This window comes from Hermetia illucens, chromosome 5, assembly GCF_905115235.1.
Source record: "Hermetia illucens chromosome 5, iHerIll2.2.curated.20191125, whole genome shotgun sequence".
In the NCBI taxonomy this organism is placed as follows: Eukaryota; Metazoa; Arthropoda; class Insecta; order Diptera; family Stratiomyidae; genus Hermetia; species Hermetia illucens.
This window is the reverse complement of record NC_051853.1, coordinates 91,944,458-91,965,171: the sequence shown is the minus strand read 5'-3', so window position 1 is coordinate 91,965,171 and position 20,714 is coordinate 91,944,458. Positions and strand designations below refer to the sequence as shown.

At 39.8% G+C, this 20,714-nt stretch overlaps 1 protein-coding gene across 3 annotated transcripts in view; it reads left to right on the top strand.

Annotated features, from left to right (window-relative positions):
* Window positions 1–20,714, top strand: part of LOC119656739 (teneurin-a) — a 769,843-nt gene extending 749,129 nt beyond the window's left edge. For all 3 annotated transcript variants that reach the window (XM_038063287.1, XM_038063286.1, XM_038063288.1), the window contains one exon: window positions 14,591–20,714. In XM_038063287.1, the coding sequence (XP_037919215.1) occupies window positions 14,591–18,522 (3,932 nt within the window). In that variant the 3' untranslated portion in view covers window positions 18,523–20,714. The remainder of the gene's footprint in view (window positions 1–14,590) is intronic.

Below are 20,714 nucleotides of genomic sequence, written 5' to 3'. Positions count from 1 at the left end.
TGGGCTATCATAGGTGGCCATGAAGTCGATAAAAAGATGGTGCCATTGATGTCCATATTCCAAAAGTTTTCCATCGCCTACCACAGAAAGGAAACCTGATCTGTTGGTAATTTGCCTGGAGTGAAGCCTCTTTGGTATGGGCCAAAGATGTTGTGGGCGTATGGGGCTATCCGACCCAGCAAGATACCGGCGAATATCTTATAAGTGGTGCTCAGCAACGTGATACCTCTATAATTGCTGCACTGCCTGATATCTCCCTTTTTATGTATGGGACAGATAATGTTGTCAGTCGCCAGGCATTGATTCGCTGCCTCCCACCTTCAGCATTATGTTAGTTGATAAATCGCTGGGCGTAGTGGTCGCCTCCATATTTAGCAGTTAGCAAGACTTCCAACTCGTCAATATTTTGATTGGTGCGAAATTCATCAAAAAAATCAACCGATCGCTTCAATATGCCCATGCGTTCGGAAATCAGATTTTCCTCCTTCATCCTGCTGACTTATTGCTAAAACTTCCGCGCTTGGTGCGGTTGCTCCCTGTACTTTTCGAGTGGACAGACTTGTTAGTTCTCCCGGGCTTTCTTTTTCTGTCCGCGAAGTCACTTCTCCACTCGACAAGATCGTGATGCGTCTTCTTTTAGAGGGCAACATTGCCCGGCGGGCAGCATTTTCCTATTCCGTTGCTAGCTTACATTCATTGTCGAACCATTCGTTCCAAATTTTTTTTCGACTGGGGCCAAGTATGTTGATGGCCGTATCAGTGATAACGTTCTTCAGGTGGCTTTGAAAACTATTTGTTGATGCGTCACCTCCAGGACATATGTTACTACAGTATCCATTCCCCCTTATAGATGTTTCGGAGAATTTTGTTGTGGATAGCTTCAGTATTCACTCTCACTTGATTGTCAGAGGGGTTTGAGGTGGTATCGTTATTCGAGCTCGGAGCACCATGCCAACGAGATAGCGGTCCGAGTCTGTATTAACCCTCCTATATGTTCTGACATTCATCAAGGTTGAGAGGTCGCAGCGTTTAATTAGCTCGGGGCTAATTTGATTGAAAGTGGTCCCGTCTGGAGAGGCGTTTCGTGCGGCATTGTTAGTAGCATAATCCGTAGTTCCCTGTGATTGGTAGTTTTATATGGAAGCCAACGAATCGTCGGTATATGAGGTCCGTCCCTACTTGGCTGTTAGAACCTCCAAGTACGATTTTGATATCATACCTGGTGCAAGCTTCACAGCCTCGTAAAAAGTATCCTTCTCCGACACTGTAGTCTCCTCTGTAGGGGGATGAACGTTAATGAGGCTTGTATTTCTACCTTCTCCACGCAAAAGTTTATGTTGGCAAGGCTGATAACAGTATTTTTCATATTTTGGCTGACTAAGAAACCTACTCCGAACACATGCTTTACTAGATGGCCACTATACTAGATGGTTTAGTGGTTTAGTGTACACTGCATCTCTTGAAAAGCTACTACATCGGCTTTATATTGAGACACGGTATCGGCTAGCTGCGTGTCAGTTCCTTTTCTATACAGAAAGCGCATAAGAAAGAGTGCAAATTATTTGATCGTTTTCGTTACCGCGTTCTTCATTGTAGAATCCCTCCAGTCCTGCAGGCTGCTTTCTTGTAGGGTTGTCAGCCTTACCCAACCCGCAATCTCGAGGACCAGTGATTACAATTTGTCCCGTTTTTGGCGCAGGAGATTCATGCTTCACCGTCTGCATTTCTTCATTAAGGAAGAACTACCAGCAACGCGGAGATCGAGATAGGGTTTGGTAGTGTAGCTGCTGATGTTAGTTCAGCAGACGTTTCCCGGCTTTTATGCTCCATCAAGGATAACAATCAACGTGTCCCCCTGGGGCCTATACTACCCTTTGGCTGCCGGAAATATTAATTCTGACCCCAAAAAGTGTCTTACATAAAATAATGATCATTAAAATAAAACCTTCACAACATCGATCAGGAGTAATGAATCAATCAACAGCTTTCTACTGAGAAAAAGAGAGAAAAGAAAAAGAAAGAACGAAGCTGCTGCGATTAACGTCCCAAGCGCATGATTATTACTTTAGCCATTGAAAAGTTTGATCTCCGTTACAGAATAAACTAGTTAATCCACCCTTTCGGTAAAGGTGGACGGCAAGTGGCTATAAATTAATAAAAAAAATCATGAACAAAACAAGGACGACGGACTCAGTTAATTGAATTAAAGTATGCTTAGATATACCAATCTTATGAAATATCAAAGTATCTACATTCCGTAGCTTCTCCTGCTACAACAAAGGCGTCTCCACATAATCGAGGAGTCAAAGCCGGTAGCTCTTATCGAAAGTATAACCAATTCAGGTCGATTTGAACGGATCCTTATAAAGAGATTCCGAAATGGAGGTAAATCCAAGCAAATGGAAATCGCCAAGTACTAACTATGAAATATTAGAACAAGAAAAAAGGACTTTCGCAGAAGAAACACAACGTCACTAAGACACGTAGACTAGACGGCCGAGACATGTATGAGTAAAATGCGCACTTACAGCCAACAGAACTAAACTCTATTTCACCGCAACTTCAAACTCCGCATCGTGTCGCAATCAAATATTCCAGGGCGGCTAGCTCCACGCAACGTGTGTCACCTGTTCTAATACGGTGCTGACTCCGGTGTCTGAGGCTTCAGTAGCAAGGAGAAGAGGTGCATCCCCGTGTGGAAAAATTAAACTGGTTGCTTTCGCTGGATAGGTCGAAAGCTTTTGATCGTTTTGCCTCACCGGGAGGTTGGACGTTAACAGTTGGCTTTTACTCGGGAGCGTGTGTAGGAGGAAATACCGGTAAATTTAAAATGTAGTGAAAGCTTCATAGTTAGCACAATTTGTTGACATTCTTGGCAATAACGATTGTTTCGGCGCAATCATAAAATTGCTCAATTCTCTTCTTGGACATCTGGTGTCCTAGTAATTTGACCTTAGTCCTGCCGAACTCAAATGTTCCGAAATTCTGTGCTTTCCTAATCGATCCAGTGAGGTCCATTGGTATTGCGGGATTTGGAGATGGTTAATACATCCTTAATGTGACACTTTCTAACATCCAATCTATGCAGCCAGGGCCGTAGAAAGAAAATCTCAGAATGAAAATAGGGCCCAAGTCTAGGGAGAAAATTGTGTGCGCCAGCCTATTATCTCTTTTTTTTTTGTTTAAATTTCTATTTCTATTACCCTTCCCACCCCCCATCTCATCAGGCCTGCATGCAGTACATAATTCATAAATCGCTGGAATATCTGGTCAGGATTTGGTTGTAAAGTTGGTAAACTCCAATAAATTAGTTACGGTCGAGCGCCCCCTTTGCAACCCATGCTGTTCCTTGGCAATAAGATGTCCGAATCAAGACAAAAGGCAATCTTTGATATATTATTTTAGACACAGAGCAAAAGATTGATAAGAGCCGGTAGTTTTCAGCTAAAGCGGCGTCGCCTTTTTTTGTACAGCGGGATGATACACGCCTTCTTCCAATTGTCTGGAAAGACACCTTCAGATAAACTTTTGTTAAAAATTACCAAGAGAGAAAGGGAGATATTTTGTTTACATTTTTTTTAAACATTAAGAAGATGCATGGACCATAAGAATCATTAATATCTAAATTGTCGATATAAAATTTGAGAATTGCAAAGGACAGAAGAGGCATAGGGTGAAAGAATATCGAAATTATCGGAAGAAGGGTGGGAAAGTGAGGAAGAGAAGTAGACGAATTGTGGAGACTGAAACACAATCATCGAATTTTATGTTGGCCACCGGCGGAGCAGTCGAAAAGCGACTAGATCTGACATGAGACCAGAAAGGCTTAAATTCTGCTGAGAGAGCCTTCAATATTCGACAGGTATATTGAGTAAACGTTTCTAATTAAGGTTGCTTGTACTTGACCCGTTGTCGACGAGTCTTTTATTTTTAGTGTCCACCATCAAATGCTTCAGAAAGTTAGCCTACGAAAATCGACATATAAAACGTGTAAACCATACCACATCGCCTGTTTCAGGTTAAATCGAGATTCGTAGGTACCATAAGTGGCCATTGGAGAAAAAATATCGATAAACAGTTGGTTGCCGTTGTTCGATGGGGTGCTTATTTGAGCACAATTAATGCTTTACATCCATCTTCTTCATTGAGACAATTTGTTGAACGCCCATCGCTTACCTTCTTGGTAAACCAGAAACGGCGATGGTAAAAATATATAAATTTTCGTTTTGAGAATGAAGGGGGTCCTAATTCCGCATCAACTTAATGCAGGACCTGCATTAAGTTGATGCGGACTTAGGACCCCCTTCATTCTCAAAACGAATATTTCAGCCCTGGCCAGCTTTGGTCAATAAGGCGGATTTGCGCTCAATATAATTCGTAGGCATGTCGTGTTTTACGAATTATATAAAGGAGCATTCAACATCTGCGAGCCGCTACGGTCACGCTGCTCCCAGGGCAGAGGTGAGGCAGCGTCTGACGATTTGCCTCTGCCCTGGTAAGAAACCGCAAAGCCGTCGTCGGTTGACTTTTTTTTTATATATAAATTGTTTTTCCGCCAAAAAATGATCCAAATACTTAAAAAAGTGGTAGTCGGTTGGCGAAAGGTCCAGTGAATATAGTGGATAAGGCAGAGTTTCATACTGAAATTCGTTCAACTTTTGAACCGTTGTTCTGGATACATGAGGTCGTGCATTGTCGTTAAGGAGTATCACAACATCTCTATTGACCAATCTCGGCATTCAATTTTTGGTGCATTTCCCCGAGTTGGGCACAGTATTTCTGTGCATTTATCATTCCCCCAGGTGCCAAAAAAAAATAATGGATAACTCCAGATGTAGACCAGCAAACAGTCACCATTACCTTCTTCGGATGGAGGCTCGGTTTCGGCATATGCTTCGGTGGCTCATCAGCATCTAGCCATTGTGCTGATCGGCGACGATTGTCGTATAATATCCACTTTCCATCACATGTCACTATTCTGTGCAAAAAGGGGTTACTTCTGTTGAGGGAGAGTAAAGAACTACAAATTTCCATTCGAAGCGCCATGTTTTGCTCCGTAAGGGCTTGCGGTATCCATTTGTCGAGCTTTTTCACCTTTGCAAGTTGTTGCAAGTGCCGGGAAACTGTAGTGTACGCCCAGTTTCTCTGCAATGTCTCTCACAGTCTGACGTGTGGCGGATTCGTCTAGCATACGCAGCTCGTCGTCCTGGATGTCCACGTGGCTCACTTTGAAGGTTTACGTCGCCTGACGAAAATTTTTTGAACCACCGCCGTGTGGTTCGTTCGCTTGCCGTATCAGCTCCAAATACGCTGTTAATGTTCCTGGTCGCCTCCGTTGCTTTATGACCGAGTTTGAACTCATACAGAAAAGTATACGTTTTTGGCTCTTTTCCATCCTTTTTTCCTTTTCATTAACTGTTATCACAAATCTGAAATCTGAAATGTTTCCTTGATTAAATGTACGAGTATTTATACTTCATTATCCGACACTAACAACGCCAACTGGTGGTGGTTTGATACAATAAAATCGCAACTAACTTCACTTGATTGCCAAATCGGTCATTTCATATGCAACAACATAATATCATGTTTCCCATTCGTCGCCCTCCAATTGCCCGCTTCAGATTGACAATACGCTAATTACCAGGAAATACTGGATCCTAGGTGATAGCTTCTTGAAAAATATTTGTTTCTACATCTCCTCAGAGCAAAGATTTCGACGCGGAATATACAACACTGTAATGGATGTTCTTTCAAGAGTTCTACCCGAAAAATTACGATATTTTCGTTTCGCCACTGGATGGACTCCGCAAAGATAAAGACCATTTGGAGCAACCATACCCCCGATTGCTATTTTCAGAGTACCCAGTGCTGTATTTGGCCTCGGTCCCGGATCACCATTCTTAGTTGAAACGCCTATCACGTTGAGATCATCACTTGTCGAGTAGAATCCTTTGTTTTAACAGCTACTACAGAATGAAATAAAATACTTCAAACCATCGTAAGCAAACAGCGTGAGCCACAGTAACTTACTGGTTTGAATTGGACGCACTGAAGCGAACTCCTAGGATGGTGGAGATAGCCAGATTCCAGAGTGCGATGCTTTGAGTTGCCACTCCGATTTCATCCGTGTAAATTGGCGGTGGTACAACAACCCTGTTATTATTCAAGTTTCTAGTCAATTTTTCCCTATGTCTAGTTAGCAGCCTGTGAGGAATCCTTACTTACAATTATTGGATATTGTATCTCTGTTAGAAATTCTCTTTTAATAAGGATTATCCTTAAAAATTCTTCTTCTGATCGAATTTGCGACGGATTTTCAGATTGAAATCTATCCATCTATCTATCAAAGTTGAGTCTGTCTAGATACAGTTTAGATTCGTCAGCCTAGTTCCTTTTCCCATATCAGTCTTTAAAGGCCCTTTCTAATATTAAGAAAGAGGTAGAGCAATTTCTACTAGGGAATCTTCTCCTCCATTCCAATGAGCTGCTTCAACGAACCCTCTCTCCTCTGAATTGGATGTCTCGACTACCACAAAACTAAGTCTAGACAAAGTTATCGCAGCCACAATTCCTTTAATGTTTTTCAGGAAACAAATCTCGGATCAAGAGTGTTCAGGTTATATCATATTAAAGTTCTTTATTAACCTTGGAAAAGCTGCCTTGCAGAAAACCCCCACATGCACTATCATGAAGAGAATCTCAAAACAAATCTGTGCTATTACTCAAGAACCAAAAGTTGTCCGTCTGTAATTGTAACGTTAGTTTCTACACAAGGAGAGTTTTGCAGTTTAAAGATTACTGGCCAATTATGTACATATACAATCTGTGCATGTAGGCCAACTTTTATTTAAACTCCTGAAACGAGTTTTTGTTCAGTAAACTAGTTACATGATTGTTGCACTGCATTGTGTTAACCCCGTTACAGTAAATAAACGGAATGTTGAATAATTCTCCTTAGAAATATCATTTCTAAACTCTTCCTCCTTCCATAGGAACTACTACAGGTTACACTTATCAGTGCTGTTGAGGGAAAACTCCACTGCATTCATAAAAGTCAAGATAAAGTAGAATCCTGGATAGATCGCAAAATACGGTGAATCAGGAGCAAGCGATAAAATCCAAATTCTGCATAGATATGAAGTCATTGCCATCCATAATTTATACGCTTCCAGATAGACACTGAATCGGAAGGAAATATATAATCGAAGTTGATATCAAGTCAGTGGAACATCGATACAACACGAACATATCCGTTGCTCGTCAATTTGTCTATAAATTTATTCCTTACTTAAATATTCATACTATCTATGATACGCCCGTTCCGCTTCGAATTCATCCTGGCTGCCACCTAATCCACTCCCTGACAGCAAGGCTCCCTCCGTAATCCTCCCTCACTCTCAGAACACTGAAAAGGAATCACTGAAGTTTTAATTATGTATGCGAATTTTAACGCTTCCTGTATATATTAAGGTCCAGCTCCATATTAAAATCGATGAATATGCAAATGAAATGAAAATAGCAGAAATATCTATTGTATTCACAGTTGAGGACTTTCGACCTGTTTGCTTTGGGCAAACACAGCTCACCAACCTCCAAAAAATTACTTGCCCCAAACTTCTCGGGCGTTGTGTATTCAGTGCATCTGTACGGCTTGCCCGAAGGGAATATAATTTAATAATCCTTAGATGTCATGAATAATATTCCGGTGGACATATTGAATCTGTTCCTCGGTCAAGACTTACAAGCTTTCGATTTCTGTCTGTTAGTAATTGGCAACGTTTATTAGGGGTCTAATCGATGCTCAAATGGAAGAGCAAATGAAATTGATGTGTTTGACTCTATCCTCGTCCTACCTTTCTGCCAATTGCGTCAAGGAATCAGGAGGCTGCCAACCATGCTGAGTAGTATTCATCTTGTAACTGTAACTTTTCACGCAACAGTGATTTCTCATCAATAAAACGTATTGCTTAATGTCCTTCAATTAGCTTACAAGCATTTGTAGTCACATATGTGCGGATGTGTGGGAATGAGTATCTGGATGTGTGTAATTCTGCCTCCCATCAAGTGCGTCCCGTATAATTAATCGATTTGTTAAAGTTATTCAAGGAAATTGCTTGTAACAATGAATTCATCAATTTGAAGTTGCTCCGTGTTCGATATTTCCAGCAGACGTTTAGCTCACAGATTAATTGGAGGCTATCCTGGGCCAGGTGGATGAAATTTAAGTAGTGATGTATGTATGGCTGATGGTTTCTTAAAATTGCATATGAGTTTGAAGGTGCAACTTCTTTAACGAGAAGTCAGTCATGCTTAAAGTGACGCTTCATCCTTGAACCAGATCGAAATAAACCTAGCAACCGCAGATTCCTTTGAAAGCGTAATACCTTTGTAGGTAACAGGAAACAACCAGCTCAAGTGGATAATCTGCTTTTGTATTCCGGCCCAACGGGAAGCAAACTTAATGAGTGCTGTAATCTCCCATTATGTAATCTACTTATACAAGGTTACATGTTTTCTACGCACTTCATTTGTGATAAAGGTGTTACAAAGCTTGCTCTTTGCTCTAGAAGATTCCCTAAAGAAGGAAGATACTAAGCATATAATGACCCCTTTACTGAAAAGAATATTGGGGTAAGTGCAAACGGTCACCTTGAGGATAATTAAAGGGGTCATCTCATGTGAAGACCGTTTTTTTTTTTTTGTTTTTTTTAGAATTTTTGTGAAGAACTGGATAAAGATACAAATACGAATTTTTCACCATAGATTTAATAATATCTTGAGCGTGCATGGTAATTTTTCCAGCCCGATCGCAAAGTTCATTATTGAAAGAGCAATTTATACACCCAACTCCAAAAAAAATGTGCTTTTCTGCTGCCACACTAAAGGACGCTGGGATCATTTTAAAGAAAAAAAAAAGGCATTTTAACGTACAGACTTAACTACAGTCCGCAAACTAAGATTATTAAAAATATATTAAAAGCTAAATTTTTAGTGCCGTATTAAACATATTTTGTTAATTTTGGTGTCTTTTCATGGCTGTTTCAATTAATACAAAAAAACTACCGAATGAATCGCAATTATCCTAGTTTGCGGACCGTTGGGAATAAGTCGTGAAAATTTCAAAGAATTTCGTTGAATAGATTTTGGGCTACGATGGCAGCCGATTTTCAACATGCAGTTTCGAGAAAAACGCATTTAAAAAATAGAATACGATTTTTAGCCATGAAATCTTAACTGACCATTAATCTGCTATAGCTAGTCCATAAACCTTAGGTGTCTTCAAGAAACACATGTACAGCTTTGGCTTCAATTCTTGTCCTTTTAACGAAGTCATTCGAACGTATTTCAGCTTACAAAAACTATTCCGCTCGAAACGTCTCACCATAGGGTCAAAGCTCTTGCTGTACGAAACAATAATCTTGCCAGTCCTCATGTATTCCTCGGAGACTTGGGTTCTTAGCAAGAAGAATTGTGAACTCTTAGCCCCGTTCGAGAGAAGAATCCTCCGAAGAATTTTTGGCCCCCACATGAGGATGGACGATTCCGTAGCCTACATAACGACGAAATCCATGAGTGATACCATGACCGTCAGATTGTGGATAAAATCCGGCTCAATGTGGATGTTCCAGCCCGGAAAGTCTATAAGGGCAATATCTATGGTAGAAAAAGAAGACGAGGCAGACCCTGCCTAAGATGGAGCGATGGTGTAGGTCAGGACGCCAAACAGCTTTTAGGGATATCGAATTGGTGGACTTCGGCGCAAAACCGGGATCTCTGGAGTTCCTTATTAAGGCAAGCCTAGACCGGATACCGGTTGTTGCGCCGTTGATGATATTGACATTCATTGTCTTCAATTTGCAGAGAAGCGACAGTTTTGACCTAGTACAACTTGGTTAGTAATAATGCGATTTTCACCGAATTTGGCAGGATTATGCTCTATACTGTAGCCTATACTGCTGCGAAATTTCGTGATACTAGGGTGAACGTCAGGGGGGGTTTCCTGCCAATTACTAAAAATCATAGTAATGTACTATTATTAACTTTATTTGAACAGGTACCATTATGGAGAGTACCTCGGAGCCTAGGCACCATATAATGGCAGCCACCTGATTTTTTCAGATTTTTCGGTTTGGTAGTTTCTGAGAATGGGTTCGTTAAAAAAATGATCACTTTCAACCCCCCGGACTCCCCACCTTTCCAACAAATGTCAAAAAGTACTAACCGACACCTTCAATTTGATACTCCACATAACTATATTTGATGAAAAAAAGTGTACACCCTCCTCTTGCATGTATGGGGAGCTCCCCTTAAATTCGATGTAAAAGGATGTAACTCACTATACTCGTATGCATGAGCGTTCACAGTTCCCACCTTTCTACCGTCAATCCCTTCTACCGTCTTCGAGAAAAATGCGTGTGACGGACAGACAAACAGACAGACAGTAATCCGATTTGTGTGTTTACACAAAACCTTAAAAACGATTCGGCAAATCCGACACACGGGATGACCCCTTTAAGAAATGAAAAAAGATGACTATTTCATGATGGCGACCCTATTTTTTTCAAAGAAAAAATAATTCAGTTGCCCAAAAAGATGCCTTAAATGTTTTATACACGTTTCAATTCTCTAAACGTGTTCCCAAATCGAAAGATCCTGTAGCCACATTCGGTGGGTGTGTCTTGCTAGCCGGTTTCTCTTAACGATCATCCACTTGTTTCACTATTGGAAAAGATTTGTTATCCCCAGTAATATCCGGGAAACCGGAAGCTGGATGCTTCAGGTATGAAAGGTTTCGTGTATTTCTTTTATAAGGACATTTGAGTGTACAATTGTCTCATTAATACGTAGCACGTAATATATGCAAACTTGGCAAGATTATGGTCTATATGGTACCCTACATTGTCGTACAATTGGACTATTCACAATTTCGTGGTGCTAGAAGGACTTAAGGGGGGTTTTGCAGCCAATTACTAAAATTTATGGTAATATGTACTATTATTAACTTTATTTGAACAGATATCGGTATGGCGGGTATTTCGGAGCCTAGGTACCATATAGTGGCAGCCTCTTGTTTTTTTTCAGATTTGTTGGTTTGGTAGTTTCTGAGGATGGGTCTGTTAAAGACATGATCACCTTCGACCCTCCGCACTCCCCACCTTTTCAACAAGTGTCAAAAATAAGACCGGCTTCGAAAAGTGCTAACCAAACCTTTGACTTGATACCCCACTTGACTAGATTTGATGAAAAAAAAATTTAAACTCACTGTATGCGTAAGTGTTCACAGTTCCCACCTTTCCACCAAATTTGGTGTGAATTGCTACAACCGTCTCCGAGAAAAATGCGTGCGACAGACAGACAGTAAACGATTTTAATATTTTTTTTGATTTTAATAAGAAAATAAAAAGAAAAAGAGATAACAACATCGGTTTGGCGATTTTTAAACCGCAGGTTTGAATGCTGGTTCTGATCATAAAGGTTTGTATTTATTCTTATGCTAAAATCAAATGTTTGCTCCCCGGTTTCCTTTGCATATATTTCACAAAACGGAGAGTCCAGGTAAAACACAAAGATGGTCTCACCGAATAACATAAGATCAGAGCAGAAGTTCCCCAAGAGAATATGCCTGGAACTATGCTGGACGAAATATAGAATTCCGCCAGTAAACACTTAGCCAGATTAAAGAGGCAGCCACAAACTGTAAATTAAAATATCTAATTATCATTTATAATGATTGCAGACTTCTCAAATGATAAAAATACGCAGATAAAGTATTGAAGAAGGAATTGAGTACTTCCCGCAACACTAATCTATAATACATAGATTAAAAAGAAGGAAGAGCTACGTATTTTTATAATTGAGAAATTAAAAGCTTTGATTTCTTCTTTATGCAACTAAATTTATAATAATATCTACAACGTGCGGCAATGCGCATGGGGCCGATTCATGTTGCCCTATAAGCAAACGCAGTAGCGACACGCAAGTGTAGAGAACGGCCATCGAATGATGTTCCCTTTCGAGGTCGACATTTGTTGCACACATCCAGAAGACAACTCTTAAATCTAGTGCCGATCACGATGTAGTCAATTTGTTTCAATGTTTATTGCTGGTCAATCGAAACCCAAATAACGTGGCAGGCTCTACACTCAAACTGCTCACAAAGCGATGAAATATACGGAAATCTATAAACTTTCCCCCATTGTTATTACAATTACTAAGACCATGCTTTTCCATCGCGTCCCAGAAAGAGGTGTTGTGAGATCTCATCTTAACATTCAAACCCTCCCCTGGACCGCACTGAGTTGCCTCTATATCGAAAATCACCTTTGTTACCTAGCACTGCTCATTGTAATGCTCCTTAAGCTGAATCTCACTTCTTGAAATGGAGAAGCTGCAGCTGACAGTGTTGTAAATTTAGTTATGAACCTCAAAGACGACTAACCACTTCATCCAAGGCAAAGGTAACACATCAGACGTTTCCTCACATCTGTCCTGGGAGCAGCGTCAGTGAAACTGACAACAGGTGATAGTCGCTCATTTTTATATAACCGCAAACACGATGTGGGTGCAAATTATATTCAACGTAAAAAGTACCATACTTTAAGCCTAAGCTAGGCCAAAACTAAATCAACTTGATGTCGGACCAGACCAAATGGAGGGCAACTTACTTACTCTTACTTTTCTGGTCCACGGGCTCCTCTGCAGCCAAGTACTCTAAAAAGACAAACGCAACTAAAGGCAACTCATCAGACACTGCCTCTGGCCTGAACGAAACCCAGGCGCGACAAGCCTTCTATGTATTGGTGAACGGCGGAAATTGTCGACCCGCAGATGAAATGTCATTTACTCCACATTCTAATACAATGTTTAAACAAGTCAGAGGAGGCATGCACTAAATGACAGAAGAGTGGCGTAGCAAACGAGGTGGATGGGGTGCCGTGGGGAACCGGCTATAAACTACTCCCCCGAAAAATTAAGGCTCTCCGGAAGATTTGGTTATTCAATGCCGAACAGATTGACTGCATTATTCGAGGATTATACCCTAGACATCTCGTTCGGATTTATGAAAACAGCGTGGAAGACGCAAAGCATGCCAACTTTTCTCCATGAAAGAGCTAGAATGGGCGATCAACTTTATGAGAAATAAGAAACTGCCAGGGCTCGACGGTATTCCGGCATAGATATATAAACTGATGCTCCACAAACGGTCGATTCTACTGCTCCGCATATTGAACGCTGGCCTGGAAGGAGGCATTTGTCGCTGATAAGTGATGAAACTAGCATTAATCAGTAAAGGCAACGGAGACCCCGAGGAGGAGACTGCTCTATATGTTTGAAGTAGTCCAGAAGATAATCAAAAAGCCTATCAGGAGTAACTCGCCCCAGCGATACGCCCTACCGGAAACTTATTCTCAAGACATGTCTTGAAACAGGAAGACCCACGGTGGATACTGCCATAAAGGTCGTGGATGCAATTTACCAAACTAAGACGCAGGGCCGTAAGTTTCGACGGATAGTGGTCTCGTAATGTTTAATTTCAGAAATGCCTTCAATGCCGTAAGATAGGCCGAAGAAATGCTACGGACATTAAGAAATCCATTCCGTGTGCTAGCTTCCCTTTTGCAGATATAGAAGAATTATGTGAGAAGACTTCCTGCTGTATGAGATTCTTGGGGCTAAAGGATGCACAGCAGGTCAAAGGAAACACGAATAGTCTATCCTAATGCCCACCCTCCGGAACGCTTCGTACAATAGTATGCTTAGATTCAGCATACTAGAAGAGTCGCCCCTGATCGATTATACAAAAGATGTTACGGCATTTGTTGTCGGACGCACTGTCGAACAGACTTATGGCAGACTTAGTATATTTATATGATGGGGTAGCAGATAAGTGACTGCTCTTAACCAGTCATTTTAACTAAAAATCCTCTATCCCATGTCGATCAGTGAACTGACTATAGAGTCAAAACAAACGATGCCTTGAATTGACTTGAAGATCAGCTTTTTCATACTTCAAAGAACAGCGGGCAAGGCATGATACAACAGGTGTTTCGGCCTTAAGTTGGCTAAGGCTCTACTTTGGGGGTCCTACCATTAGGAGGAGACATCTTCCCCCGAGTGCTACGTAGACCATTCTCCTCTATGATACGGAATTATGGGCTGGCTCTGAGCCGCCTAGCATTGATTTAGGATCAACTGTAGAAGTTTTATTGACGGTTAGCTTTAAACGCTTTCTTAAACGGTCTATTTGACCTAACATTAATGAAGCTGAAATGAAAATAAAAAACCCTTTGCACCACTCTCCACAACGCATACCACCTAGGATTGGGGATCCCTCCTAGTCCTATCTATTAATTCAGATAAGCAGAAAACATTTGTGAACTGATTGTGATCAAATGATTAAAAGAATCCGAATCAAAATGTTTTAGGAGACCTCTGTCTTCCTTTTCACCAAGCCATCGTATGATCCCAAAGTATTTTCACGTATTCAAGTATCAAGCTTCCGCAGCTTTTTCAAAACAGTCCTATTTATCATTTTACGATTTTATATTCACTATTTCGCTATATCAATGTCTCTTTTTTGTTCCAGGATCATTGCACATCCTGGCATTGGAGCACTACTTGCCCAGCCACGATGAAAACGGCGAGTTCCATATTCCTTACCCGCCCACCAGTGAAATTTATGTGTTCAACCGTTATGGTCAACACGTGGATACAAAGGATCTAGCATCCGGAAAAACTCGATATTCCTTCCTCTACTCGAAAAACACAAGTTTCGGCAGATTATCTACAGTCACGGATAGCTCCGGCAATAAGATACAATTCCTCCGAGACTACAGCAGTGTGGTGAGCTCCATTGAAAACACACAAGATCATAAATCGGAACTCCAAATCAACGGATTAGGCATTCTAACAAAACTGACCGAGAAAAATAAGTTTGAAATTGAGTTGGATTATGATAGCAATACAGGCTTGCTCAACAGCAGATCCAGCAATGGTGAAACCTATATTTACCAATATGATGAATTTGGTCGAGTTATTGGAATGACGTTACCGACTGGCGAAGTTGTAAGGATTTCATCAAAACTGTCGGAAAATGATGGACTCTTAGTCCATGTTCACGCTTCAATACAATCCCTATTCTCTCAAGAAAGAAGCGAATCCAATGAGCTCTTAATTGTCGGTGGAGTTACTTCAGCTATTATAAAGAAGGGGCAAGAGCTCGCGGAAGCTCAAATGAAGGCAAATAACACACTGGCCATCCATGATGCTAATGGCATTGTAGTAAAATCATCTGCCATTGCCAGACACCCTCTTCTCGAAGCTGCTCTACCAATTGAAGCTGAAATGTTGGCCATGTGGTCTCATCAGTCAATCATGATGGGTGATGGTATTACGAATGATATGAGGTCAGTCTATAATCTTGTTGGAGATGTACGAAATCCCCAGCAAACTTTGAATCGTGAAATCTGGGTGAATAATACACGAGTCTTAGGAGTGGAATTTGATCAATTCACGAGCAGGGAAACATTCTACGACATGAATCGGGTTCCAATCCTAATCGTGGCATTCGATCCCTCTGGCCTGCCTAAATCATATTACCCTACTAATGGATATCCTGTGAACATAACGTACGACCGGTTCAATCGAATCGAAAGTTGGAGCTGGGGTCCAGCTGAACTCAAATACACTTACGACCGACACGGATTACTGTCAGAAACTACAAGTCAACAAGATGGTATAGTCTCCTATGTTTACAATGATTGGAACTTGGTGTCTGAAATTGGACTGGCTAGTCAGAGGAAATTTGTGCTAACGTACGATGATGATGGAGGCCTAAGACATGTTGTTCTTCCAAGTGGTACCAAACATACATTCAGCATGCAAACCTCAATAGGATTCGTCCGGTTCACATACACTCCTCCTGGAAGTGCTAAACCGTATCTCCAGCATTTCTCGCACACTGGGGCATTACTTCAAACGATTTTCCCCGGTGACGGAGCTAGGATTGTATACAGATACAACTCAGCAGGGCAAGTTACTGAAATAGTGCATGGAGACGGCAAAAGTGAATTCACCTATAACGAAGTAACTGGAATGCCCAGCACAGTCGCTCACACAGAACGAGAGTTGGAGTATCGCTGGGACTTCGAATACACAGGCGGACTATTGACTGAAGAAAGAATTGATTTTACTGCTAAGACCGGTCTCAGTAATGCTAAGTTCACATATGAGTACGACAGTAACTTCAGAGTGTCTTCGCTGCAAGGAAGAATCGGTGGTCAAAACTTACCACAGCAAATACTCTCCTACGACCCAAAAACTGGGCAACCTAATCAGATTGGTGAATTCAAAGTGACACATCCGAAACTAAATCAGACGCAAATTTCGGATGGAACTGGCACGTTCACCAGGACCGTGGATGGAAGATTCCTTGAAAGTCAGATGACCGTAACTATTCATAGAATGCAAGTCTTCCGCATGGTCTTCACTTATGGTGTGCATGGAAGGATCACCCAAACAAAAACCTACACGAGGAATGTCGCTGTCAATTCTTATACTACTGTCAAGAACTATACTTGGGACTGTGATGGTCAGTTGATTGGAGTGGAAGCCCAAGAACCTTGGGGCTTCAGGTATGATGACAATGGAAACCTGCTATCGCTTACTTATCGTGGTAATACCATCCCAATGGAATACAACACCTTAGATAGGATAGTGAAGTTTGGTGAAGGACAATACAAGTATGACTCGCGTGGGCTAGTAGCTCAAAATGCACGTGAAGAGAGATTCCATTATAACACGCAAGGTCTGCTGATAAGAGCAACTAAACGAGGACGATTTGATGTGCGCTACTACTACGATCATTTGAAGCGTTTAACCACAAGGAAGGACAATTTCGGCAATGTTACACAATTTTTCTATAATAATCAGCAGCGGCCATATGAAGTGAGTCAAATTTATTCACCCAGAGATGGAAAATTGATGTCTCTAACTTATGATGATCGCGGCCACCTTATATACGCTCAGGTGTATCGTCATAAGTATTACATTGCTACGGATCAGAGCGGTACGCCTGTTATGGTCTTCAATCAGTATGGAGAAGGAATTCGTGAGATCATGCGATCCCCATATGGTCACATTGTTTATGATTCGAATCCGTACCTTTATCTTCCAATCGACTTCTGTGGAGGTATCCTTGACCAAGTTACTACCCTAGTACACATGCATGATGGCAAAGTTTATGATCCACTCATCGGCCAGTGGATGTCTCCAAACTGGGAAGACGTTGCGCAAAAAGTAATTACTCCTACGAAAATGCATTTATACCGGTTCAATGGAAATGATCCAATTAATATAAAACACGACCGCAATTACCCGCCAAACTTTTCTATGTGGATGGAAACCTTGGGATATAACCTTGAAAACTTGGTACCGCAGTTGAGCAGACGTTTATGGGAGCAACCTTCACTATGGGGTCGTGCTCCACAAAATCCGATTGGGTTGGCTTTGAAACGGTCAATAGATAACATTCCAACAATGAGCGTAGAGTCTGGCTTCCTTACATATCTATCAATTCGACGACTGTTCAACTTCGAGCATTTATCAGCCCCACCCAAGTCTCGTCTGAAATACGACGTTATGAATCCTAGCCCGCAAAAGATCGGATCGGATTCCGATCCACCATTTGGAAAAGGCATAGTAGTGTCCCGGACACTTGATGGACAGGCAATCGTGTCCAGTGTTCCAGCAGCCAACGCTATATACCGAGATGTTTATACTTCTGTATTCAATCGCTCGAAACTTCTTCCTTTCACATTTGTCGTTCATAATTCGCAACAAGATGCCTTCTTCTTTGTAAAAGAAGACTCGTGGCGATCGAGTGAAGATCGACAACAATTGAAACGCTTACAGGGTCAAGTAAATACCACTTTCCATGAGATAACGAGAGAAAATGGAAGTGGTAGCAATTATCTAGATGTTAAGATACACGGAGTTCATGCCGTGATCAATTTACGATACGGTACGACAGTGGAGAAGGAGAAGCAGCGCCTTATGCACCACGCCAAATTAACAGCCGTCCGGAAGGCGTGGCATCGAGAGAAAGAAGCCCTTCGAAATGGTTTGACCACCACGACGGATTGGACTCAATCCGAAATCGACGAGATACTCAAGCAGGGATACGTCAACCAATACGAAGGAGAATACATCCACGACGTTAACCTATATCCCGAGCTTTCTGAGGATCCCTTCAATATTAGGTTCGTTAAAAAGAAAGCGACACAGATACGAAAAAGACGACGTCGAAACGCGACAAGTAAACTAGAAAGTATTAATAACACAACAACTATTTTAAATACTAATAATAATTTTATTAATAATCCTAATTCTGTATTAAATAATAATAAAAATAATGAATCGAATGATGCGGTAGCAGGATCACCCTCGTCACTATCGCAGCAGCCCTTATCAACATCATTATCATCCGATATCCAATGTTTAGATCAAAACGCTTGTTAGCTTAACTGTTAGTATTAGTATGGAACTGAAGTAAAGTAAAAATCTATATATTCAATAAATTAATAAAAAATATACATATAAACTATATTATACAAAGGGAAAGAAACTGAAGGATAAAGTGAAGAAAAACAGAGCAAAATTATTTAAATTTACAAAAACCCTATATATATTTAAATACAAACACTAAAAATGGAAACCTAAAGTGAAATTTCTTAAAAAAATAGTGTCACGAGCTTTTTGAGACTGGCGTAGTATTTAAATTTAAATTAAAGACAAAAACAAAAAACACAATGAAGCGAACCTTGTCAAGTGAAACTTATTTGAAGAGAAAGAAAGCGCGGAATGAAACACACAAATAGTTGCAAAATAATAGTGCTAAAGTAAATTTATCTGGACTACAAACTTAGTAATAAAATATGAAAGGACAGAATCAAGAAGGTTTTTTGTTTGCGAAGGTGAAATGAAAAACCAGAGAAGAAAAATGATGAGACCAATTTGTAAAACAAAAAGTAAAAAGAAAAACATAAAAACTAATAGAGTATTTACACTGAAATGATGATTATGAACACACAACAACAACATATTCATATAAGATCTCTATCTATATATATACACATATATTTTAAATTCGGTTTCAACAAGATCTATTGTACGGAGAGAATTTTTAAAAGTGAAGTGAAAATTGTCAAAATTTAATGTAATTGATAATGAATTATTCGAATTTGTAACAATTGTACCATTACCGCATACTCTCTGTTATATATACACGGATTCGATGTGTGTGTGTATAATTTTGAGCCTGATGAGTTGGGGATGTCGGTTGAGGTAGTGTGAGGTTGTGGATGGAAGCTGGTTTTTTCAATAACTCAAGGTTTTGGGAACGAATATTTATAATACAAACACTTCCAATAGTACTGTTATTTTTTATATTATGTTATTACTTTTTATATTGCAACATCAGAAAATTTAGACATCTAAACAGTACTACCGAAAAAATGTACCCAACTTGCCTTAAAAGTCCGCAGCCATCTGCAGCCGTTGCACTACCGCAACTACCCTCAACCGCATAGCTTTGATGTCATTAATTTTTTAACATTTATTAAATTGTTCGTTTTTGTCATATTTTACTATATTGTTGCCAAATACTACTATAAATTAGAGGTAATATAAAGGTATAAGAACGTAGGGAGGAAATATCTAAACTATATAAAGCTGATTTAAGAAATTATAGTGGCGTAACTAATAAAAACTATTCGATTCTAGAGAGCAAGCGAAACAAAAGCAGACAAGACGAGTAAAACAGGCTAACACACAAACATATTGCATTTAAATGGTCTCAATGTCATAGTAATTGTATTTGCAATAGACGAAGTAAACTGGAAAACTACATACACAACCTTAACAAAACTTAAACAGACTCAAAATTTATACTGAAATTCAATAAATTTAAGAACTTTCATTTGTTTTTCCCCGATAAAGTATTATATTTAAGTACTTTAAGACTATATAGCTGAAAAGCGCGATATTATTTTGTAAATAAAAAAATTGTGAAAATTTAAAAAGCATGCAGAATTTTGTAACTGTTATATTTTTTAATTCCTTACATTTCTTTGGTCCTTTTCTCTTAATTTTATTCATAGAAACATAGGAGATTAAAAAAAATTAAAGGAATGACAACTTCATAGCATCATAAATAATATGAAAATAAAAACAGAACAAAACCCTAAGCTGTCGATGAAGTTAAGAGAAAAGAAAGGATATTTTATAGAAATTAAAATGAAAATAAAAATTGTAGAAATTATATATTATATACTAAAAGGAGGAGGAACTTTAAATTATTAACAAAACACCCAAAAAGGCAAACTGCAACTATCCCCGAATAAACCCTTAAACAACCATTAGAAGGTAAATGTAATGAGCAGTAATATAAATGTAAAAAAAACCATTTGGAAGAAAAATGAACAATATACATATAATATAAAATTACCAACACACACAACAGCATCGGGATGAAAGAGTAAGCTATAATAAATTAGTAATTGTAATTATATTACAATATTAGGAGCTGTATATACCTTAAATTATATATATTAAATGCAAGGACCCGACACACGTCTTAACATTAAAACAAAAAATGGTAAAAGTAAAAGGAAAAAATTTTATCAATAAAAATACATGTTGGAAAAATGAAA